The sequence below is a fragment of the Microcaecilia unicolor genome, chromosome 4 (genome assembly GCF_901765095.1).
Source record: "Microcaecilia unicolor chromosome 4, aMicUni1.1, whole genome shotgun sequence".
Classification (NCBI taxonomy): domain Eukaryota; kingdom Metazoa; phylum Chordata; class Amphibia; order Gymnophiona; family Siphonopidae; genus Microcaecilia; species Microcaecilia unicolor.
In genome coordinates, this window is record NC_044034.1 from 20,435,092 (window position 1) to 20,461,147 (window position 26,056).

Below are 26,056 nucleotides of genomic sequence, written 5' to 3' on the forward strand. Positions count from 1 at the left end.
AGCGCAGGGTACAAATGTAAATTTAAAAAAAAAAGGGCAAATTAGCAGAAATTGATGAGAAAGAATATCTTCCGTAGCAGATGAGCAGCAGCTCCAATTGATAAGGTGATCATTCCACGGCGCATTTTACTGCACATTAAAATGGTCAAGTGACACAGATTATTCATTGTGTAAAATGTGGAGGTCAGCCCAATTCCTTTTATCATTCATTCTGCAGTTGTCCCAAAGTACAGGGTTTCTGAGTGGTAATTACAAGCTATTAGGAATACATTGGTAGGGGGAGCAGTGGCAGGCAAGGTAGAACTGTTCTTATTAGATAAAAAGGGAGCATTTGGTGGTAGGTCTAAGGGCTATACTATGCTTATACACAAGATGAATTTAATAGCACATAAATGTGTATTGCAATATTGGTCATCTGCTGAGCGAATTTTTGGCATTGGAGGAAGCAACTACTCCTACTGGTGACCTGGGAGGCCAGAGATGCTAAATGATTCACCAAGAGACGGAAGTGATTCCTCCAGGTGTGGAAGCCATACCTTCAAGCTCTGCACCCAAAAGGTCATGGTTTGATCATTAATACCTTATAATTCTTGCTGTTTTTTTTTGGGGGGGGGGGACTATACCATGTCTGTGGTAACAAGTGGAATTGAAGAGCACAATGGGGGGAGGGGGAGGTGTTCAGATGTGGGAAGAGATGGAAGGGGGGGGGATTTTGGAACTGTTTCTTTGTCTTGAGTTCAGAGGGTCATAAGAGTACAGGCCTTCTGAATCGTGTAAGAGTGAGCGGTGGAGACAGAGGGATTGGAATTCTTCAGGTGTGGAAGTTCAAACAAACACAGTTATGTTGTTGATATGCATTTCATCTTTTTTTTTTTCAATAAAATTGTTTAAACATAAAATGGTCCAAAGCAGCATCACACGTATCATTACAAGTACCATAGAGCTCTATGCGGATTCAAGACTAAAAGAGCCTGGGAATTAATACCAGTTGGGGGTTGGTAAGGGGTTTGGCATGTTTTTGTTGTAGAGTCCATTCTACTTCCCCGGGGGCTATAAGAGCTCAGGGCTCCTGGGGGTTGGTTGGATGAGTTCTGCTTTTGGTCATCGGCTTGGGGAGAAGGGGAGGTCGAATTTGATACGAGACACCTTTTTATTTTTATAACCAGGATGTTGTTTGGGGGAGTAATTGGGATGGGGTAAGGATTGTTGAAACGGGGGTTCTAATAAGATTAGCTCTTGATTCTGTAGGGTTGAGGAAAGTGTTAAAAATTTTGATGAAGGCATGTATTCCTGTTTTTGAAGGGAACTGGGACTTGATATACCACCTTTCTGAGGTTTTTGCAACTACATTCAAAGCGGTTTACATATATTCAGGTACTTATTTTTGTACCAGGGGCAATGGAGGGTTAAGTGACTTGCCCAGAGTCACAAGGAGCGGCAGTGGGAATCGAACTCAGTTCCCCAGGATCAAAGTCTACTGCACTAACCACTAGGCTGCTCCTCTACTATTCCAATGTAACCATTCACTTCACTGTTTAGTGCATTGATTGGCAATGTGTGTTCTGCTGGTTCATCAATAAAAATGTTCAAACAAAGAGCCTGGGAAGAACATTATCTCAGTACGTTCAACACCTCTCCAATAAGTATTTTATTTATTTATTTTAAAGAAAGCATTTCACTGCCTTTCGGAATACCAAATAGTTTAACATCCTGATTTGTATAGGTACAGAATTCCAAACAGAAGCTTAATAACAGAAACCTGATGAAAAAGCTCTTCTAAGACCAAAAAAAAAAGTTATTTCAATGCTATGGGACATTTTATGGGTTTCACATCTTAGGATATATTGTCGAGAATGGATTTGTGGGATGACACCATGAACAGATTCTCGTTATGATGTACTTCATGCCAGGGGCGTAGCCAGACTTCGGCAGGAGGGGGGGCCAGAGCCCGAGGTGAGGGGGCGTATTTTAGCCACCCCTCTTTGCCGACCCCCCCACCGCTAACCCTCCCCCAAGTCCCCCGCCAGCAGAGGTACCAGATGGTGGCAGAGGGGGAGGGTTAGCGGCGGTGGGGGGGAAGGGGGGTCAAAAGGGTCGGCGGAGGCCAGGGCCAAATCTGGGGGGGGGGGGGGGCCCAGGCCACCGTGGCCCCACGTAGCTACACCCCTGCTTCATGCTTAACACTGCCAAAACCATCAGCGTCTTCACAAAACTTATGGAGTGAACGTGCTAATCCTGTGCATCCCAACCCACAAATGGGCAGGTTGGAGAACCATTTGCTGGTGCTTTGTGGTTCTTGTTTTGGAGAAAATTAAGAGAAAATAAAAAGGTTACTAGGGTTCACCTTATACACAGGATCAGAGTCAGGTTCTGTGAGTTCAATTACGTGATCGAGGTCTTGTTGGATAATAAAGCAGCTTCCATCACCTGAAACCCCAAAAAATGACATTAACAGCAGTGAGAAAATCTACAGGAATAAACAGCAAATGTGTGCGGGTATTGTATTCACCAGCTGTCACAGCCACTCAGCTTCATGTTGAACTCCTGCCTAAAACCGAATTTACCCTAACGTGCCAACATTGTTTCACTGGTTTTGTGTACTGGAAGGTGAGGAATGAAGCAGAGGTCCGCAGGGAAAGTGTGTTAGTCCTGGCAGTCCTGCTGGTGTCCACCCCAGCTACCAGCGTAAGCTACATGGATTAGCTGGTGAGACTTTATGATATCACAAGCCTTCCAGCCAAGAACTCACGCAAATACTCAAACAAATACAAAGGAGATTTTTCACAGTGTTTATACCTTTAGCTGCATTTAGAGGTGGTGCTTCCCAGGGGGAGGGGGGTTAGGTTACAGGATGATACATACATGAATAGATTGCCTTTACATTTCCAGTACAACTGGCACCTTTCAAAATGAGGAATTTGCATGTTACGTTCCCTCTGAATGAATGGATCCTCAGTAGCTTAACCGAGATTGGATAGCAGAGCCGGTAGTGGGAGGCGGGGCTGGAGGTTGGGAGGCGGGGATAGTGCTGGGCAGACTTATACGGTCTGTGCCAGAGCCCGTGGTGGGAGGCGGGGATAGTGCTGGGCAGACTTATACGGTCTGTGCCAGAGCCCGTGGTGGGAGGCGGGGATAGTGCTGGGCAGACTTATACGGTCTGTGCCAGAGCCCGTGGTGGGAGGCGGGGATAGTGCTGGGCAGACTTATATGGTCTGTGCCAGAGCCGGTGGTTGGGAGGCGGGGCTGGTGGTTGGGAGGTGGGGATAGTGCTGGGCAGACTTATACGGTCTGTGCCCTGAAGAGCATAGGTACAAATCAAAGTAGGGTATACACAAAAAGTAGCACTCATGAGTTGTCTTGTTGGGCAGACTGGATGGACCGTGCAGGTCTTTTTCTGCCGTCATCTACTATGTTACTCTGACATTTTGTGCATCACACTACACTGTTTGAAAAGGAAAGGGAGGTGAGCGGCTGAGAGGAAGGAGGTGCAAGTGAGAGTGTGAAATGAGATGGGATGAAAGGGTGTTGCACACTCCCCATCCCACCCACTTCTGTTCTTCCTGGAGTTAGATTCTGGAAGAAGGAGGAAAGCAGGGGGTACAGTCACTTGCCATACCCCACCACCCCCACCTTCCTCCAGACCCAGCATTTGAAATCTCCGAAAGAGCCAGGCATGGTACTCCCCCCACCCCAGCGAGGGGAGGGGGCCCAGTAATCTGAAATGGCCTGTTTGGCACCATCACATGACGTTTTCGGATCCCTGATCTATCAGCTCACAAACAGGACGTCCTAGTAAAGGTCTTCCTTTGGAAGGACAAATGCCCCAACCCAGCTCCCACTATGCAAAGACACAGCACCAAAAAAGCATCCTTCCAATGACCAGACCAATGGTGCTAACAGTGGTGAAATGACTTAGCTTTCAGCTCTGCAGCTCATGCTTCTCTCAAAGGGTCCCCAGCATGGCTCTTACCACCAAATAATTAACAGCACTAGCACTTACATTTGAGTAAAAAGAGTAACTTGTTCGGATGCGACTTGCTGACCCAGTACTCGCTCAGTTGCACCCATTCTGGAGAAGTCCATTTATGCCAAACAAACAAGAAACAGCAAAGCTGATACAAACCCACCGTATATGTCAAAGGTGCCACAAATGTCTTTATTGTAGATCACATCAGACTCGACACGGGCTGTGTTTCGGCCTGCATCAGGAGTCTGCAATGTTTTCATTTATGCAACGTAATCTAGCACTTTAAGCAGAGCACAATCAATCCATCTACCTTGGCTGGCAATATATCCCTCTTTGAAAGGCATCAGGGATAGTACAGGCGCTCCGGATCTGTGGGTTACTTGCACTGGTGTCCTAAAAGAAAAGGAACGAAGAGGTTTAGATAGAATATCGAAGCTTCCCATCTTTACAATACGAGACTAACAAAGAACTCTCCTTTTAAATTAAAATCCTTGCCCAAAAGTTTGTATAGCTGTATTATTTGCAAAAAGGTAGGCCCTGTACTGACATCAATAAATGTGATATGTAACAAGGGGGGGGGGGGAGGTTAAGGGATAGGGGAGAAAATGTTAAGAAAGTTTGACAGTTGTCTAATGTGGAGTTGGATGATTTGCTTAAGTGAAAGTACTGATATGGTGTACCATGTTCTACAATTCGACTTATTCAGTGCATTTGACATGGTAGATCACAACATACTAACCAAACTACTGGACAAACTTGGAATCGGCGGTAACATTATTAACTGGATAAAAGGATTCATCACCTCAAGATCCTATCAAATTAAATCACCCACTGATATCTCATCCCCCTGGTCACCTTATCTGCGGAGTACCTCAAGGATCCCCTTTATCACCCATACTCTTCAGTCTAATGATGATCCCACTAGCCAAAGCCCTATTCAGGCATGGTCTAAACCCTTTAATTTCTGCTGATGACGTTACTATATTCATTCCCTTTAAATCAAACCTAACTGAAATCTCTGATAGAATATCCATGGGCATGAACATCTTAACCTCCTGGGCCAACGCCTTTAGGATGAAATTGAACAAAGAAAAAACACAGTGCCTAATCCTTTCATCTCAGCACTCCGCAATCCCCCATCTTATCTCACCATCTCCAGCACTACAATCCCCATGTCTGAAAACCTGAAAATCCTTGGAGTGACACTAGACGGCCACCTCTCCCTCGACAATCACTCCACATCCACCACAAAGAAAATGTTCACAATGATGTGGATATTGAAACGCATAAAACCATATCTACCCCAGAAAACATTCCAGAATTTAGTGCAATCCACGGTACTTACCCATGCTGATTACTGCAACAGTATTTTCTTAGGCTGCAAAGCCTATATCCTAAAAAAACTTCAGACCGCCCAAAATACAGCAGCAAGACTCATCTTTGGCAGATCACGTTTTGAGAGTGCAACTCCTCTCCGTGCAAGACTGTACTGGCTCCCAATCAAAGAACGTATCAATTTCAAAGCCCAGACTTTAATCCACAAGATAATACACGGAGAATCTCTGAACTATATGATAAATCTGGTCGACCTTCCAGCAAGAAACATGTCTGTATCCTCACGAAAATACCTCAACCTGCACTACCCCAGCTGTAAGGGTCTCAAGTACAAAACTTATTATGGTAAAATTATGTATAATCATACCTGATAATTTTCTTTCCATTAATCATAGCTGATCAATCCATAGACTGGTGGGTTGTGTCCATCTACCAGCAGGTGGAGATAGAGAGCAAACTTTTGCCTCCCTATATGTGGTCATGTGCTGCCGGAAACTCCTCAGTATGTCGATATCAAAGCTCCATCCGCAGGACTCAGCACTTAGAGAATTACACCCACGAAGGGACACTCTGCCCAGCTCACCACCGCCGAAACGGGGGAGGGGAATTAACCCAGCTCATCCCCACACAAGTGGGGGAGGGGAATCCGTCCAGCTCATCCCCGCGGAGCGGGGGAGGGACACCACACCCGCCGATGCGGGGGGATCTGGCTTATCCTGCAACCGCAACCGCGGGAGGAGCTGACTGACCCTAACACCGCCGAAGCGGGAGGGGTACAAAACTGCCCTACAGCCGCACGAAGCGGGAGGGAGTGTCGGCAGAATTTTAAGCCTCAATCCAGCCCCGTAAAACAGAGGGGAGAGGAATGCAGCAGCTCACTGTAACACAAACTCGTCTTAACTCTTGAAGAATCCAAGTGAAAAAACTTGAACACGAAGTCTTTCTGAAGTACTGAAGACTAAACTTGAACCTGAAATGCAACCAGAATAAAAACAATACAGATATCTGGGAGGGGCTATGGATTGATCAGCTATGATTAATGGAAAGAAAATTATCAGGTATGATTATACATAATTTTACCTTCCATATCATCAAGCTGATCAATCCATAGACTGGTGGGATGTACCGAAGCAGTACTCACCCAGGGCGGGACATAGAAATCCCTGACCGCAACACTGAAGCTCCAAACCGGGCCTCCGCCCGAGCAGCCACAGTCAAGCGGTAATGCTTGGAGAATGTATGGGCCGAAGCCCAAGTTGCCGCCTTGCATATCTCTTCCAAGGAGACGGAAGAGGCCTCTGCCATCGAGGCCGCCTGAGCTCTTGTAGAGTGAGCCTTCAGCTGGATAGGCGGCACCTTCCCCGCGGCCACATAAGCCGCTGCAATGGCTTCCTTGACCCATCTTGCCACTGTAGGCTTAGCAGCCTGCAGACCCCTACGAGGACCTGTATACAGGACAAACAGATGATCCGATTTCCGGAAATCATTGGTCACTTCCAAGTATCTGATGATGACTCGTCTCACATCCAGATATTTAAGAGCAGAGTACTCCTCTGGGTAGTCCTCCCTACGAAAGGAAGGGAGACATAGCTGCTGATTCACATGGAAGCGAGAGACAATCTTGGGCAGGAAGGAAGGCACTGTGCGAATAGTCACTCCTGCCTCAGTGAACTGTAGAAAAGGCTCTCGACATGAGAGCGCCTGGAGCTCGGAAACTCTTCTGGCTGAAGTGATAGCCACCAAAAAGACTGCTTTCAACGTCAGGTCTTTCAGAGATGCCCTTGACAAGGGTTCAAACGGCGGCTTCTGCAATGCTCTTAGCACCAGGTTGAGATTCCACGCAGGCACCACTGAGTGCAGAGGAGGGCGCAGGTGATTAACCCCCTTGAGAAAGCGCACCACATCTGGCTGCGAAGCCAGGGAAGCACCCTTCAGGCGGCCCCTGAAGCAAGCCAGAGCCGCTACCTGGACCTTAAGGGAACTGAGCGACAGGCCTTTGTCCAGACCTTCTTGCAGGAACGCCAACACTGAAGAAATTGGAGCAGTGAAAGGAGAAAGAGAGCCTGCTTCACACCACGCTGCAAAGATACGCCAAACCCTGGCGTAAGCAGTAGAAGTAGAGCGTTTCCTCGCTCTCAGCATAGTGGCGATGACCTTGTCTGAGAAGCCCTTCTTCCTCAGACGCTGCCGCTCAATAGCCAGGCCGTAAGACCAAAGGGGGAGGGATCCTCCATCACCACGGGACCCTGATGTAACAGGCCCTGCTCCACTGGCAGCCGCAGAGGATCGTCGACTGAGAGCCTGATCAAGTCCGCATACCAGGGACGCCTGGGCCAATCCGGACCCACCAGGATTATCCTGCCGGGATGCTTTGCCACCCGGTCTAGTACCCTGCCCAACATGGGCCAGGGCGGGAACACATAGAGAAGCTCTTGTGTCGGCCATTGTTGGAGAAGAGCATCTACTCCCAGGGATCGAGGGTCCCGTCCTCTGCTGAAGAAGCGCGGCACTTGGCAATTGGCCGATGACGCCATCAGATCTAGGCTCGGCTGGCCCCAGCGCTTCGTGATGTCCAAGAACGCCTGAGCAGATAGCTGCCACTCTCCGGGCTCCAAGGTATGGCGACTGAGAAAGTCCGCCTTGACATTCATGACTCCGGCAATGTGGGCCGCTGACAGCTGTTCCAGGTTCGCTTCCGCCCACTGGCATAGACTCATAGCTTCCTTGGCTAGAGGGGCGCTCTTGGTACCTCCCTGGCGGTTGACATAGGCCACAGCCGTGGCATTGTCCGACAGGACCCGTACAGGCTTCAACACCAGTACCGGGATGAACTCCAAAAGCGCCAACCGAATAGCTCTGAGTTCCAGGAGGTTGATAGACCACTTTGCCTCTGCAGGAGACCAGAGCCCCTGCGCTGTCCTTCCCAAGCAGTGGGCTCCCCAGCCCGATAACGAGGCGTCCGTCGTGACGACAATCCACTCTGGGGACACCAGAGGCATTCCCGCAGACAACTTGTCTGTCTGCATCCACCAGCTCAGCGCCTTGCGCACTGCTGGATCCAAGGGAAGACGCACCGCATAATCCTCCGACATCGGAGTCCAGCGCTGCAGCAGAGAGTGTTGTAGTGGTCTCATATGAGCCCTGGCCCAGGGCACTACTTCCATCGTGGCCGTCATAGAGCCCAACAGCTGCACATAGTCCCAAGCCCGAAGAGGAGAGGCTACTAGGAACTGGTCCACCTGAGCCTGAAGCTTGACAATCCGATTGTCTGGCAGGAACACTCTGCCCATTTGGGTGTCGAATCGAACTCCCAGATACTCCAGGGACTGAGTCGGGCGCAGCTGGCTCTTCTCCCAGTTGATGATCCATCCCAGGGAGCTCAAAAGAGCAACTACCCGGTCCACAGCTTTGCCGCACTCTGCATAAGAGGGGGCTCGGATCAACCAGTCGTCCAGATAAGGATGGACTTGTACTCCTTCCTTTCGCAGGAAGGCCGCTATGACCACCATTACCTTGGAAAAGGTCCGCGGAGCAGTAGCCAACCTGAACGGGAGGGCTCTGAACTGGAAGTGTCGGCCCAGGACTGCAAAACGCAGAAAGCGTTGATGAGGAGGCCAGATGGGAATATGCAGGTACGCTTCCTTGATGTCCAAGGATGCCAGGTACTCCCCTGCCTTCACTGCCGCTATAACAGAGCGGAGAGTCTCCATGCGAAAGTGCCGCACTTTCAAGGCCCGATTGACCCCTTTGAGGTCGAGGATAGGCCGGACAGAACCTCCTTTCTTTGGTACCACAAAGTAAATGGAGTAACGCCCCTTGCCAAGCTGACTTTCTGGCACCGGAACGACCGCACCCAGGCGGATCAGATTGTCCAAAGACTGCTGCACTGCCACAGCTTTGACCGGAGACTTGCAGGGAGAGAGTACAAACCCGTCTCTTAAGGGTCGGCAGAACTCTAGCTTGTAGCCGTCTCTGATGACTTCCAGCACCCAAGCGTCTGAAGTTATTGTGGTCCACTCGCCCAGAAACGAGGACAGCCGTCCTCCAATCTGCACTGGGGCGTGGACCAATACCCCGTCATTGGGTACGAGACCCTGGGGGAGGACCGGAGGGAGCACCTCCGGGACGGCGGTCTCTGCGAAAGGAATGCTGCTTGGGGGAGAAATTCCTCTTAAAGGAAGAGGGGGCAGAAGCACCCGACCTGCCCGGGCGGTACCAACGGGCTTCCTGAAACCGTCCTCTGGAGGTACCGGGACGAGCACTAGCCCGAGCCCTGACCTCCGGTAACTTCTTGCCCTTAGACGTGCCGAGATCAGTCACGATTTTGTCCAGCTCGACCCCAAAGAGCAGCTTGCCTTTAAAAGGCAATCTAGCCAGGCGGGATTTTGAGGCGTGGTCAGCAGACCAATGTTTCAGCCAAAGCCACCGCCGCGCAGAGACAGTCTGAGCCATGCCTTTAGCTGAGGCTCTCAAGACATCATACAGCAAGTCTGCCAAATAGGCTAGGCCCGATTCCAGGGCTGGCCAATCATCCCTCAAGGAATGATCCGAGGGGGAAGCCCGCTGCACCATAGTCAGGCACGCCCTGGCCACATAGGAGCCGCAAACTGAGGCCTGCAAACTTAAAGCAGCCGCCTCAAAGGACGACCTTAAGGCCGCCTCCAATCTCCTGTCTTGGGCGTCCTTTAGGGCCGTGCCACCTTCCACCGGCAATGCCGTTTTCTTAGTCACCGCAGTGATTAAAGAATCCACGGTAGGCCACAGATAGGCCTCACGTTCACTCACAGCCAAAGGATAGAGGCGGGACATAGCCCTAGCCACTTTAAGGCTCGCTTCTGGGACATCCCATTGAGCCGAAATTAAGGTGTGCATGGCATCATGCACGTGGAAGGTTCTAGGCGGGCGCTTCGTCCCCAGCATAATGGCAGAGCCAACAGGGGCTGAGGGAAAGACGTCCTCCGGAGAGGATATCTTCAAAGTGTCCATGGCCTGTAACAACAGGTTGGGCAAATCCTCCGGGCGAAAAAGCCGCGCTGCAGAGGGGTCATCCGCTCCATCCGAGCGGGGATCCGTCTCCTCCAAGGAATCCGCAAAGGACCGTTGGGAGACCTCAGACACGCTGCCCTCATCTACATCGGAGGAGACAAATTCCTCCAAGGCCTGGGAATCAACCCGAGGGCGTTTACCTCTGGGAACCTCAACCTCTTTACCAGAGGAGGGAGCGGGGGCAGCGTTGTGCATGAGGAAGGCCCGATGCAGCAGCAAAACAAACTCGGGGGAGAAACCCCCCAGACTGTGCACTTCCGCAGCCTGGGCAACAGCCCTAGGCGCGCTCTCAACCGGCGCTCGCAACAGCGGGGGAGAGACATGCTGCGCATCCAAAATGGCGTCCGGCGCGAGACTCCGCGAAGGAGCCGCGCGGGAAGAACGGCTCTTAACTTTAGCCGCTTCTGTGCCGTCGCCCAAATTAAGGGCGTTCATGGCATTAATGTCTCCAACCTCAAGGGCGGCCCAAGAAGAAGCCGTCCGAGCCGCGTGGCCGGCCAAGATGGCGGAGGCGAGGAGCGGGGGATGGGCGTTTATGGCGGGAAAAACCGCCACGCCGGAGGAAGGACCGGGACATGCATCGGTCGCGAAACTGTCACCCACCAAGGGCGAATCCGGCTTGAAGACCCCCGCATCCCCTCTAGAAGCGCTCCAGCGACCCGGGGAGCGACCCTTTGCGCCCTCGCCCTCCGACGCCATGTGCCACGAGGAGAAGAATCGGGGAACCCCCGCCCGCTATAAAAAGGTAAAATTACCTGCTGTCCGCTCCGAGTCGTAACGACCTGGTGTCTCAGTGAGTAGCTGCAATAGACGCTTAAATAAACGTCGAAATAAACGCCTTTAAGGCCGTTCAAAATTTTTTTTTTTTTTTTTTTTAACGGAGCCAGCGGGAGGGGGGAGAAAAGGAGGGACCTGGCACCACCAGGTTTGCACTTGCTCAAAAGAGCCCTCAACCCCAGGCCTCAACAAAACCTAAGGATTAGGCTTGGAGGCCTAGCCAGAGCTGCTGCTGTGTGTGACCACCACCTGCTGAGATAGAGAACATACTGAGGAGTTTCCGGCAGCACATGACCACATATAGGGAGGCAAAAGTTTGCTCTCTATCTCCACCTGCTGGTAGATGGACACAACCCACCAGTCTATGGATTGATCAGCTTGATGATATGGAAGGATCCAATTTCTCCTTCCTGGGCAGCCGTCTATGGAACGCTCTCCCTAGACCTATCCGAGCAATCCATGACCACCTACCATTCAGAAAAGCACTAAAAACCCATCTATTCAAACAAGCCTACCCAAAAGACCCAGATTAATCTCGTGAACCCACCTTACATATACTGAAGAGAAAACGACATTGACCCAGAATCTATCTCCCACCTTACCTCCCCTCTCTATCACCTGTCTCTACCTACCTACCCATCCATTTACTACCCATCCATCCTTCTGTTATGTTATACTTAATTTCCTACTTTACATAACAAAATTCTGTGTTACCTATTACTATGTAAGCCGCATTGAGCCTGCTTTTAGTGGGAAAGTGCGGGATACAAATATAATAAATAACTAAATAACAATAAAAACCGTTTAAACATAAAATCCTTGCCCCATTTTGCCACAGATTATCTTAATTACTGGAGATCTAGGGACAGGGGAGGGGTAAGGAAGAGATTCTACCAAAGTCTTTCCCTTTGTTTCTTAGTGAAACTGTTAAGAAACAAATAAAACAAATGATACAAAATACAGCAAGAGAGGGCAGACACTATACGTAGAGATGGGTTCAATTCCTGGCTCTGCTAATGATATAGAGGCAGTCTCAGCTATTGCTCAATGGTGACACCTAGCAGCCAGTCTGTGGCCCCTAGATCAGGGATGTCAGTGAAAGTAGGGGAAACCCCCCCCCCCCCCCACCCCCCTGGATAGTTGCCTGTCTCTGGAGGCTGCTTTTGTTCACAAATGTCATCTCTGGAAATCCTGCTAGCGAGGGAGCTTTAAATATCAAGGGATTAAGCTCCACTACAGCTGCCCAGAAATTTCAGCAGAAAACAAATTTCAATTTCTTTGTGTTTTAAGATGCCAAGTCAGCATCAAGACCTGGCTCTATGACATGGAGCTGGAGAAGGGGGGTCAGTCTTTCCCTCCCACTCATACCCGGCTAATACGCATTTCCACGTGAGTAGTGTCCTCATGTTCTCACTTACTGTGTATTTCTCATATCCAGCTGATATATATTGCCATCTTGGGCACCTGCCAGGATGTGGACACTTGAGAGAAATGCACAACAGTTAAAGGCATCAGACCCACTGAACAGGATGACCTGAGAGACGGGGGAGAAGAGAACAATTAACAGGTTCACGCAGGCTTAGCGATTTCCAAAAGGCTCCTCCAGACACATTGGACTAGCAGCAGCAGGGTGAATTCTGTTACTCAAAGATGGGATAGGATTTGTTAAAGCTTTCCTACCACTCTCTGCCCAGGAGGAAAGCAGCTTTCAAAACCCAGTTATATGTAATGGATACCCACTGTTTCCATAGAGTTCATGTGCTGGTATAATTTATAACTAACAGCAAAGGTTCAAATGTGGAGAGGAGGAGTGGCCTAGTGGTTAGAGCACCGGTCTTGCAATCCAGAGGTGGCTGGTTCAAATCCCACTGCTGCTCCTTGTGATCTTGGGCAAGTCACTTAACCCTCCATTGCCTCAGGTACAAACTTAGATTGTGAGCCCTCCAGGGACAGAGAAATACCCAGTGTATCTGAATGCAACTCACCTTGAGCTACTACTGAAAAAAGTGTGAGCAAAATCCAAATAAATAAATATATGGAATGTTGCCACTTTTTGAGATTTTGGAATGTTGCTACTATTGGACATTCTAGATGGAATGTTGCTACTATTGAGATTTTGGAATGTTGCTACTATTGGACATTCTAGATGGAATGTTGCTACTATTGAGATTCTGTTGCTACTATTTCAGATTCTACATGGAATGTTGCTATTCCACTAGCAACATTCCATGTAGAAGCCTGCCCTTGCAGATCAGCAACACGGCTGCGCAGGCTTCTGTTTTTGTGAGTCTGACGTCCTGCACGTACGTGCAGGACGTCAGACTCACAAAAACAGAAGCCTGCGCAGCCGTGTTGCTGATCTGCAAGGGCAGATTCTACATGGAATGTTGCTAGTGGAGGAGTAGCCTAGTGGTTAGTGCAGTGGAACATGGAATGTTGCTACTATTTGAGATTCTACATGGAATGCTGCTATTATTGGTGATTCTACATGGAATGTTGAGATTCTGTTACTACTATTTGAGATTCTACATGGAATGCTGCTGAATGGAGGAGTGGCCTAGTGGTTAGAGCACTGGTCTTGCAACCCAGAGGTGACCGGTTCAAATCCCACTGCTGCTCCTTGTGATCTTGGGCAAGTCACTTAACCCTCCATTGCCTCAGGTACAAACTTAGATTGTGAGCCCTCCTGGGACAGAGAAATATCCAGAGTACCTAAATGTAACTCACCTTGAGCTACTACTGAAAAAGGTGTGAGCAAAATCTAAATAAATAATGTGCACTGTCACAGATCCTGGGAACGCCGCACTAAAAGCTAGCTGGAGTAGGGGTGGCTGATTTAAAAAATAAAAAAAAGAGGGTGGGATATGGAAGGGAGATTGGAGGGGGAAGAATGAGTTCAAAGACTGGGGGGGGGGAGGGAGAGAGAGAGAGAACGAACAAACAAGAGTGGGTGGTGAGGGGGCTACTGGCTCTGGATTTCTGCCAGTGGACTACACTGAAGTCCTGATTTACTATGCTCTCTCCCAGAGAAGCTGCAATAGATCTCAGCCCCCCCCCCCCTGCAGTGGAAACAACGGAGGTTTGGGGGCTCAGCTGCCAGTTCCTAAATTGAAAAAAAAAAAATAGACGTCTGCTCTAATGTATGATGAAACCACACTATGAAAAGATACAAATGTCAACTAAAAATAAGCACATCATTTTAAAGAGGGTGAATTTTTTTTGCCACATACAACAGAAATGCTCAAATGTCAGCAGATTTCATCAGGCCCCCAAAGAAGAGTCACTAAGCAACAGTTCCAGGCAGGTCACAGATTCAGCCTGTCCTTACCACAGGATCCTTCTTGCTCAGTACTCAGTAAGGGCAGCCTGATGTGAGAACAGGGTCACTACAGACTGGGGGGACTGTGATCACGTGGCTCTGTGCTTGGTTGTTTTCTGAAGAGTGACATGTTTGCAGGTCCTCACCGGTTGCCGGCTGTGCAGACTCACACCCTGCAGCTTTTTATCTTCTCGGGCCAGAAGCAGCAGCTTCCCTTCCGTCCCGATCTCCCGGTTACCTAAGGGAACGAGGATCCCACGTTATTTCCTTGTATAAAAGTGCAAGATAATAATACGCTCTCACTTCAGGATCACAGCAGTGGACACCAGGGGACACAAATACATTAGAAATAAACTGAGAGATAAGCAAGATATAGTGGAATTAGAAAAGGTACAGAGAAGGGGGACAAAAATGATAAAGGGGATGGGACGACTTCCCTATGAGGAAAGGCTGAAGCGGCTAGGGCTCTTCAGCTTGGAGAGATGACGGCTGAGTGAAGATATGATAGAGGTCTATAAAATAATGAGTGGAGTGGAACAGGTAGACGCGAATCATAAGTACATAAGTAATGCCATACTGGGAAAAGACCAAGGGTCCATTGAGCCCAGCATCCTGTCCACGACAGCGGCCAATCCAGGCCAAGGGCACCTGGCAAGCTTCCCAAACGTACAAACATTCTATACATGTTATTCCTGGAATTGTGGATTTTTCCCAAGTCCATTTAGTAGCGGTTTATGGACTTGTCCTTTAGGAAACCGTCCAACCCCTTTTTAAACTCTGCTAAGCTAACCGCCTTCACCACTTTCTCCGGCAACGAATTCCAGAGTTTAATTACACGTTGGGTGAAGAAAAATTTTCTCCGATTTGTTTTAAATTTACTACACTGTAGTTTCATCGCATGCCCCCTAGTCCTAGTATTTTTGGAAAGCGTGAACAGAAGCTTCACATCCACCTGTTCCATTCCACTCATTATTTTATATACCTCTATCATGTCTCCCCTCAGCCGTCTCTTCTCCAAGCTGTATAGCCCTAGCCTCCTTAGTCTTTCTTCATAGGGAAGTCGTCCCATCCCCGCTATCATTTTAGTCGCCCTTCGCTGCACCTTTTCCAATTCTACTATATCTTTCTTGAGATGCGGCGACCAGAATTGAACACAATACTCAAGGTGCGGTCGCACCATGGAGCGATACAACGGCATTATAACATCCTCACACCTGTTTTCCATACCTTTCCTAATAATACCCAACATTCTATTCGCTTTCTTAGCCGCAGCAGCACACTGAGCAGAAGGTTTCAGTGTGTTATCAACGACGACACCCAGATCCCTTTCTTGGTCCGTAACTCCTAACGTGGAACCTTGCATGACGTAGCTATAATTCGGGTTCTTTTTTCCCACATGCATCACCTTGCACTTGCTCACATTAAACATCATCTGCCATTTAGCCGCCCAGTCTCCCAAGGTCCTCTTGTAATTTTTCACAATCCTGTCGCGATTTAACGACTTTGAATAACTTTGTGTCATCAGCAAATTTAATTACCTCGCTAGTTACTCCCATCTCTAAATCATTTATAAATATATTAAAAAGCAGCGGTCCTAGCACGGACCCCTGAGGAACCCCACTAACTACCCTTCTCCATTGTGAATACTGCCCATTTAACCCCACTCTCTGTTTCCTATCCTTCAACCAGTTTTTAATCCGCAATAGGACATTTCCTCCTATCCCATGACCCTCCAATTTCCTCTGTAGCCTTTCATGAGGTACCTTGTCAAACGCCTTTTGAAAATCCAGATACACAATATCAACCGACTCCCCTTTGTCCACATGTTTGTTCACTCCTTCAAAGAATTGAAGTAAATTGGTCAGGCAAGATTTCCCCACACAAAAGCCATGCTGACTTGGTCTCAGTAATCCATGTCCTCGGATGTGCTCTGTAATTTTGTTTTTAATAATAGCCTCTACCATTTTCCCAGGCACCGACGTCAGACTCACCGGTCTATAATTTCCCGGATCTCCCCTGGAGCCTTTTTTAAAAATGGGCGTTACATTGGCCACCCTCCAATCTTCCGGTACCACGCTCGATTTTAAGGATAAGTTGCATATCACTAGCAGTAGCTCCGCAAGCTCGTTTTTCAGTTCTATCAGTACTCTAGGATGAATACCATCCGGTCCAGGAGATTTGCTACTCTTCAGTTTGCCGAACTGCCCCATTACGTCCTCCAGGTTTACCGTGAAGTCAGTAAGTTTCTCCGACTCGTCCGCTTGAAATACCATTTCTGACACCGGTAACCCACCCAAATCTTCCTCGGTGAAGACCGAAGCAAAGAATTCATTCAGTCTCTCCGCTACGTCTTTGTCTTCCTTGATCGCCCCTTTTACCCCCTCGGTCATCCAGTGGCCCAACCGATTCTTTTGCCGGCTTCCTGCTTTTAATATACCGAAAAAATTTTTTACTATGTTTTTTTGCCTCTAATGCTATCTTTTTTTCATACTCCCTCTTGGCCTTCTTAATCTGCGCCTTGCATTTGCTTTGACATTCCTTATGCTGTTTCTTGTTATTTTCAGACGGTTCCTTCTTCCATTTTCTGAAGGCGTTTCTTTTAGCCCTAATAGCTTCCTTCACCTCACTTTTCAACCAGGCCGGGTGTCTTTTGGACTTCCGTCTTTCTTTTCTAATTTGCGGAATATGTATGGCCTGGGCCTCCAGGATGGTATTTTTGAACAGCGTCCACGCATGTTGTACAGTTTTTACTCTCTCAGTTGCCCCCCTTAGTTTTTTTTTTACCGTTCTTCTCATTTTATCATAGTCTCCTTTTTTAAAGTTAAACGCTAACGTATTTGACTTTCTGTGTACAGTTACTTCAAGGTCGATGTCAAAACTGATCATATTATGGTCACTGTTATCAAGCGGCCCCAGTACCATAACGTCCCTCACCAGATCATGCGCTCATTTGTCTACTCTTTCAAAAAAAATACTAGGACTAGGGGGCACGGAATGAAGCTACAAAGAAGTAAATTTAAAACAAATCGGAGAAAATATTTCTTCACTCAATGTGTAATTAAACTCTGGAATTTGTTGCCAGAGAATGTAGTAAAGGCGGTTAGCTTAGCAGGGTTTTAAAAAAGAGCCTGGACGACTTCCTAAAGGAAAAGTCCATAGACCATTATTAAAATGACTCGGGAAAATCTACTGCTTATTTCTGGGATACAAAATAACAAAAAATATACACAGAGTGTATGGATGCAAATATAATACTCCTAAGGGCTAAATTTAACTGAGGTGAGGAAGAGTCTCATATGTAATACATGATAATATTTCTTTCACTCAACAGGTGAATCGATTGTTCGTGTTCATATCTTAATCACTAACAGCCTCCACCGTCCTAATTGTACTAACAAAGAAGTGACTTGCACAAAATTCTCAATATATTAATTAATGCACACTGCACTTATCTTAGGCAGGTGTAAGAGCGCACCAACCTGCCTAAGATAAGTGCAGTGTGCATTAATTAATATATTGAGAATTTTGTGCAAGTCACTTCTTTGTTAGTACAATTAGGACGGTGGAGGCTGAGTCAGTGATTAAGATATGAACACGAACAATCGATTCACCTGTGAAGTGAAAGAAATATTATCGTGTATTACATATGAGACTCTTCCTCACCTCAGTTAAATAGCCCTTAGGAGTATTATATTTGCATCCATACACTCTGTGTATATTTTTTGTTATTTTGTATCACGGGACAGAGTGACGGTCTACAATTATTTCTGGGATAAGCAGCATAAAATGTATTGAACTTTTTCAGGATCTTGCCAGGTATTTGTGACCTGGATTGGCCACGGTTGGAAACAGGATGCTGGGCTTGAGGGAACTTTGGTCTGTCCTAATGTGGCAATACTTATGTAAAGTAGAAGACAGCAGGAATGAACAAAAAAGGCACGCCCTGCCCTATTATTTAATTTAATAGTTATTAGAGATTAGCACCCAAATAATTTTCTTTATTTTTATTTTATTTATTGTTGTCAAGAGTGTGCACTATGCGCATACAGGGCTAGAATAAATACACACCGAGTGCTATTCTATAAACTGCAGTCTAAGCTGGGCACCATTTATAGAATAGTGTGTAGCACCGGGATCGACGGCCAATGATTTACACCAACTGAAACCTGGTATAAATCCTTGTGTGTAAATTAAGCATGAATCCCTCCCAATTCTAATACTATGTGTATCTTTAGTGAACATCCCTGGCCACGCCCCATTTTCAATTGCATGCTAAAAGCAAAGAGCAATGTGGAACAAAATCTCGCTTCCACTAGGCTGAGCAAACATTCAACGATCTGTCGGACTTTCAGCTTGGTCCTACTGTATATCTAATGCATTTCCCCCATTTAGTCAGCCACACGAAGGTGGGGGGGGGGGGGACGTCAATTTTGTTTCATAAGATACGGAATGTGAACAGAACATGGAGGGATCAAATACCGGATGGAAGAGTCCTATAGATTCATTAATGGACAGGACAGGTTACTTTATGGTGATCATCTGAAATGCTTGTATGTTCAATAGTTTTCTGGGTGGGAAGGTGATGGGAGGTTTGTACTGTACACTGCAAGGTTGTTTTGCTTGTTGAGTACTTAGAATAAATAATTGAAAAAAAAATGTTTAAGTTGTATGTGCGCTTGATGCAAAGACATAGAAAATGAGAAGTGAAGGCTAATATAAATATTATAAATCATCAAATTTATTATTATTTAACTAAGGGGGTCTTTTACTAAAGATTAGCTCGAGTTATCTGCAACAGGGCCCACAGGAATAAAATGGGACCTGCTGCAGATAACTGAAGCTAACCTTTAATAAAAGACCTCCTTACTTACTAACCAACCAACCAATCAATCCGAGATACAGCCCTCCCCTTGTCCCTTCCTACCTTCTCACTCATTACTTCCCTCACCCGTAACTGTCTTGTTTGTCTGTATTACTTAGATTGTAAGCACTTTTGAGCAGGGACTGTCTCTTTGTGTCAGGTGTTCAGCGCTGCGTGCGTCTGGTAGCGCCATACAAATGCTAATAATAAGTTACCATAGTTTGGCATTCAAGATGATCTTACAGCAGCGCACTGAAATATACGTATCACATTTCATGCAAAAATTGCACAAACACTTTTGCTTTCAGGCGATGAAAAACTTTTAGTGCAACAATTGTATTCAGATCTGTTCATTTTACATTAACTTAAATGATGTAATACAGATTGGATTTGTAAAGCATAGCGTGTAGGAGTAAACCCAGCTGCTATGCAAAGGTTTTTACCCAGAGTTGTATCAGGGGCGTAGCCAGACTACAGATTTTGGGTGGGCCTAGGCAAGAAATAGGTGGGCACCAAGTGCTCCCCCGCCCCCCCACCAGCACCCAAAAAAAATATCTCAGCAGGTGAGAAAACGCTAATTTCTACCTTTTCAGTCTGCAGCAGGCATGTGCAGAAAACGGAACATGAGCAGGTGCCGGTATCGTGGACAGCACTGTTTTTGTTACCATCAAGGGGAAGTCTTCAGCTGGCTGAGCTTGGGATCCCCACCAGCTACCACCACCACTGTTGGGTGGGCCTGAGCCCTAAGTGGCCCACCCAGGCCCACCTGTGGCTACGCCACTGAGTTGTATAATCCCTACACAAAAGGATCAGAGCAGCACAGAAAGGACTCACTGGGTGTGTCTTCGGGAGAGCCGAGTTCCACTGAGCTGTCAGCAACGTCCAAGGCAATGCCGTTAATGGGAGAGCCGCAGTCTGCAACCACGCCCAGGCATGCGGACTTCCCACAATCCCACAGCCGAGCCGTGCCATCTCTGGAACTCGAAACCACGTTCCTGCCACGCTCAACGATGGCCACATCCAGGATACCTGTTCCACCAAGACAAATACCTTCAGTGCTAGGTGATAACAGAGACACAAGCTCCGGAGCCCCGTAAGAGTGGATGTCACACCAGGTGTACAATGTAAGGCTTATTTTTTTTGCCAAAATTGCAGCATCCCTGACTGGTGCCCAAACAAAAGGAACACCAGATGCTAAGTACTCCTCCTAGAGATAGGTTATTTGAAAACCGTCTAGGTTTTAGGCAGGGTATATATTTTAAAATAAATAAATACATTATAATAAAATGTATGAATATGGTAATGAATGAATTCTTCATATGAATGCTTAAGGCTTTCTTCTTTTATGTTACATGTTTATTTGTGTGTTATGTTTGTAAACCACTTTGTTTTGTAATAGTTAAGCAGTATATTAAGTTTTAATAAACAAACATTGCTCTTGGAACAACTTGGGATGGTACAAACTATGGGAGTCAGAGATACGAACGCACCCATGCTTCCCTCCCCCCCCCCCCCCCAACTCCGCTATTGATTGGATCTGATTGTTACAATGGAAAAGTGATGCAGGGCTGACTGGAGAGCCAACAAAGATGTAAAAGCCCAAAGTTGACGGACCAAGTGCATCACTATACTCAAGACGGTCATGACATCAACTTGAGAGGCAAGAATGTTACACTAGCATATGACAAAGTTTAGACAAGATCTGTTTCAATTTTCTCTATTTTAGATTTACCGCCGTTTTGAAGAAATTCCCCCAAGTCAGTGTACAGTCAGTACAACCCAGGCATAGGCAATGAACAATTACATCAGCAAAATATTCAAACAGTATACATCACAGTATAGTGTGTTACTTACAATAGTAAGTGAGCCCTTATGCCAAGCCCCCTCCCTGCCCGTCTTCAAGTCTTTGCTTAAAGCCCACCTCTTCAATGCTGCGTTCGGCAGCAAAGCCTTACCGTTCAGTGAATCCAGACTGCCCCAATTTGACTGCCCCTATCGGACCAACCGTTCACTTGTCTATTAGATTGTAAGCTCTTTGAGCAGGGACTGTCTCTCTTTGTTAAATTGTACAGCGCTGCGTAACCCTAGTAGCACTCTAGAAATGTTAAGTAGTAGTAGTAGTAGTAGTTACAATAGCCGTGATCCAGTCGGGTTTTCAGGATTTCCCCAATAAATATGCATGAGATTTATTTGCACGCACTGCCTTCATTGTACGGAAATAGATCTCGTGCAAATCCTGAAAACCTGACCAGGTGAAGGCCGAGGTTGGACAACCCTGGTCTAGACTGGCATCACACTTGGTTCTCTCTTCACTGATAACAGTATTAACAGTATGCATTTGTTCTAAAGTAGAGAGTTGCCCGTCCCCGCTCATCCCCAACAGAATCTAACCCGTCCCCACCCGTCCTCATGACTGATCTCCTCCATCCCCGCCCGTCCCCATAAAAATAAGGAAGTATGTATTTCTGAATTTTAAAGACTCACTACATACAACTTGAGCAAATCTCCTGCACGTGTTGAACTTAGTTGAGACAGAGAGAGACCTGGGTGAAAACGTGCAAGTGCTCGTCAGGGACGTCCTTTTTTTTTTTTTTTTTTAAGATTATGGATGAAGGACGTCTAAGCGTTAGGCGCTCAAGTCCCACCTTCGCTATGCCTCCAACACCCCCCTGAAATTTGGCCGTCCCTGGCGCAATGGAGCAGTTAAGGACGCCCAAAATGGACATTTCTTGGAGCACACCCCCCCCTGAAATCTGGCTGTCCCTGGCGCAACGGGGCAGTTGAGGGCATCCTTCTTTTCCCACTGGAGGAGAGCTTGGTGTCTCCGCCCACTAAAAGAAGGAGGGGCGATTGGCGAACCAGCAGCATGATTGATGCGATAGGGGCACAGATAAGCAGAAAAGCAGCGACCTCTCAAACAAAAGGTATGTGCGCGCGTTCCCACGGGAATCCCGCCAGAGCATCCTCCATCCCCACGGGAATCCCGCATGTTTATTTCCGTCCCCACGGCATTCCCGCTGACCCGGAGGGGATTCCTGCGGACTCTGCGGGATCCCTGCAAACCTCATTCCCATGCAGACCTCTATTCTAAAGTAAGGGAATACTGGTGCAGCTTCAATTCAATATTAATACATTCTGTAACAAAGCAGACACTCCTACTGGCATCACCATGTCTATATGTCCATCTGTGCACCCAATTTCTGCTATATGGTTAATAAGGGATGAGGAAGTTCATGTGCCTTCAAAAATTTGGTGCATGCACAAATACATACACAAAGTTGATTTACACATTTTAAAATTTGTATTAACAAATATGTGAAACAAACCAAAAAAATCTGAGAAAAAAAAACCCTGAGAAGAGGCCAAGAATCCAAAAATTGAACTAAAAATCTTAACTGCTGCCTATCCCTCGTGGCTAAGCATACATGAACTTGCTTGCACGTCTGGGGAGGGAGGAAATACCCACAGAATGTATTCTCCATTAAACTCTGAAGCAGTTCTGAGAAAGAGAGGATGTGCTCCCTGTTATGTCAGCTCATTGCTGACACCCTTTACCACCCTCCCCCACACTATAAGAACCAGCTGCAGAACAGCTAGCCAGCCCACTTCAACCAACCAGAGCACCTGTAGCTTTTGATCTGATCAGAAAACAGAGAAGCATTGCTGGGGAGGGGGAGGGGGGCGGCAGCACATCCAGTGACAGGAGCCTGTACGCTGCAAGCTCACTGGGGAAAGAACAAGTGCATTGCTTTCTGGTCTGAACAGAATTCGGTAGAAGCCACAGCTCAGCTTCTCCATCCAGAATCTCCTCCCTAAGGGGTCCTTTTACTAAGGTGCGCCGAAAAATGACTTGTGCTGTCGTAGGCGCGTGTATTGGACGCACGCAGGTGCAATTTTCAGCGTGCCTGAAAAAAGGGCCTTTTTTTTTGGCCGAAAATGGACATGCGGCAAAATAAAAATTGGCGCGTGTCCATTTTGGGCCCGAGACCTTACTGCCACCCATTGACTTAGCGGTAAAGTCTCGCACGTTAACCGGGCGGTAATCGTCAGCACACATACACTGCCAATTAGAGCCACGCAGTAGAAAATAAATATTTTCTGCCACGCGTAGCGGACGAGCGTAAAAAAAATGTAATCACCACCCGGGGCATGCATTCCAAATTGACGCATGTAGGCGCCTACGCACCTTAGTAAAAAGGACCTCTAAATTGCTTTCTACCTCACAGGTGAGCTAGGTAGCTACACCTTTCCTTTTTCTTTCATGTTCCTCTCCCAAAATATCTCAATTTTTTAAAAACTTTTATTTTATTGTTTATAAGGAGAAGAAAAACATACAGCTATAGAAAAAAAGAAAAAAAAGCAGAATACAAATGAAACCCCAACCTTCCCTCTCCACTAATCCCCCTCCCAAGTCACAGTTGTGCTCTCACAAAAGTTCCTTTAGTTTTTTTTTTTAACTCATCAAGCTAAATACAAAACTGCTCAGCAGATCAAAACACAATAATCATAGAACAGATACCCACATCTCCCGCCACCACCCTCTTCCTTCACTCACACAAAAAATCCTCTTTCCCCCCCCCCAACCCCCACTATATCACAGGCCCCCGAGGTGTCAATGTCAACAGTTCCTTTATTTATTAAATTTACTAGGAAAAAATGCCCGTTTCTGAGCGGAATGAAACGGGCGCTAGCAAGGGGCCCCCTCCCTCCGTCCCTCGAAGCTACTTGCCTTGTTCGCCCTCCCTCCGTCCCTCGAAGCTACTTGCCTTGTTCGCCCTCCCTCCTTCCCTCGAAGCTACTTGCTGCCTTGTTCGCTGTGGGCCGTTTCGGCTGTCGAGTGTCAATAGCTCTGCCCTCGACGTCATGACGTTTTGACGCGAGGGCGGTGCAGACACTGCAGGGCACACCGGATATCTCGGGCGCCTCAACTTCCGTGGAGGCTTCAGAACATTGGGGTTGCCTTTTATATATATAGATATATTACTTTTTTTTTCTCTCTCTCTCTCTTCAGAAAATGGGTAGTGATGGTGGTGGGGACAATCTACTCTCTTGAGATCCGCCCGATGTGGGGAGGAACCCAATATGGGGAGCTCCTGGCAGTGCCCTGTATAAACCTCCTACCAGCTAAACTCAACTGATAACCAGTTCTATAATGGAAGAAAACAAGCAAATTTACATTAAACATATTCACTGTGGATATCCTGAAACCTCAACTGTCTGTGGAGTTAAGACAAATTTGGGAAGCCCTGATTTAGATATACTGGGGGGTGGGGGGGGGGGGGGGGAGTAGAAGACTGCTGAAGGAAGGCCTTTAATTTTGTCTGCTGTTCTCCTGCCAGCCCAGAGAAACCAGAGCTACCTTTGCCCCCCTCGTCTTAGGAGCCTGTAAGAATGGCATTTACAATATGCAACAACATTGGGAACAGGCCATCCTAAATGCAGAGCTCACATTTAGAATTACAAGACGGACGTACATCAGCCCCTACTGCAGGGGTCCTCAAATCCCAGTTCAAGATCCACAGCCCAGTCTGGTTTTCAGGATTTCCACAAAGAATATTTGCATACAATGGAAGCAGTAAATGCAAGTAGATCATACATATTCACTGTGGAAATCCTGAAAACCAGGCTGGGTTGTGGATCTCAAAGACTGGATTTGAGGACCCCTGCCCTACTGCCTCTGGGTATCTCTGGAATGGGAGAGAGAGATTTTTTTTTTTTTTTTTTACCTCCTTTGTGACCTTTCAAAGTTACAGGGCAGCTGGCGTCTTCTGCTGACCAGATCTTCACCTGGGAATCCATTCCCCCACTCAGAACCACAAGTCCAGAGGGGAAAAACTTGCAGCAGTTCACATCATAGATGTGGCCTTCCAGTATTCTCTTGAGAGAAGAGAAACAGAGCATATAGTAATCCCATCTTTACCACAGTTCTACCTTTTCCCAAAGTGTGACAGATACCCAGATGCCATGTGAAGCTCAAAAATGCTATAGGTGCCTCTTACACCACCACAACCAGGGGTGGGGAAAAAACATGTGCCTAAAATTAGGTGGAAATAAATTCAGGTGCCTAAAATCAGGCACTTGGTGCTTTGTCACTGTTCCACAGTGGGAGGTACTGCAGCTGAGGCTGCTCCCTGCCACATAGAAGAGGAGAAGCTGGAGGGAGGAAAGCATGGAAGGAAGAAAATGGGACTTGATATACTGCCTTTCTGTGGTATTTTGCAACTACATTCAAAGCGGTTTACATATATTCAGGTACTTATTTTGTACCAGGGGCAATGGAGGGTTAAGTGACTTGCCCAGAGTCACAAGGAGCTGCAGTGGGAATCGAACTCAGTTCCCCAGGATCTAAGTCCGCTGCACTAACCACTAGGCTACTCCTCCACTCCATGGAGAAGAGCAGGGAAGACAAATGGGATGGGAGAAGCTGGAAGTAGGTAGAGAATGACACGGGAAAAAAAGTTTGTCCCCGTCCCCGCGGGTTCTGTCTCCGTCCCATCCTCATGGGCTCTATCCTCATCTGCAGAAGCCTCAAACATTTATGATTTTATACAGTATAAAAAGGAACAACGTGCTCTGCAACTATTGTGTATAAATTACAAATAGAAAATAATAATAACAGCAAGCAGCTATAATAACCCTCCTCACCACCACCCTGCCAAACCCAACAATAGCTGATTTCTACTACCCCAAGGAATCTTAATCCACCCTGTTAAAATGTCCAGGGCTACAAAATACAATCCATTCTGTATGC

The 26,056-nt window shown here is 47.2% G+C and overlaps 1 protein-coding gene across 2 annotated transcripts in view; it reads right to left on the minus strand.

The window, feature by feature from the left end:
• Nucleotides 1-26,056, minus strand: part of LOC115467833 (proteasomal ATPase-associated factor 1-like) — a 42,007-nt gene that overhangs the window by 1,508 nt on the left and 14,443 nt on the right. For both annotated transcript variants that reach the window (XM_030199323.1, XM_030199324.1), the window contains 6 exons: nucleotides 25,032-25,182; nucleotides 20,140-20,334; nucleotides 14,591-14,682; nucleotides 12,544-12,659; nucleotides 4,278-4,360; nucleotides 2,345-2,427 (listed from right to left, as the gene is read on the minus strand). In XM_030199323.1, coding sequence (XP_030055183.1) covers nucleotides 2,345-2,427; nucleotides 4,278-4,360; nucleotides 12,544-12,659; nucleotides 14,591-14,682; nucleotides 20,140-20,334; nucleotides 25,032-25,182 — 720 coding nt within the window. The remainder of the gene's footprint in view (nucleotides 1-2,344; nucleotides 2,428-4,277; nucleotides 4,361-12,543; nucleotides 12,660-14,590; nucleotides 14,683-20,139; nucleotides 20,335-25,031; nucleotides 25,183-26,056) is intronic.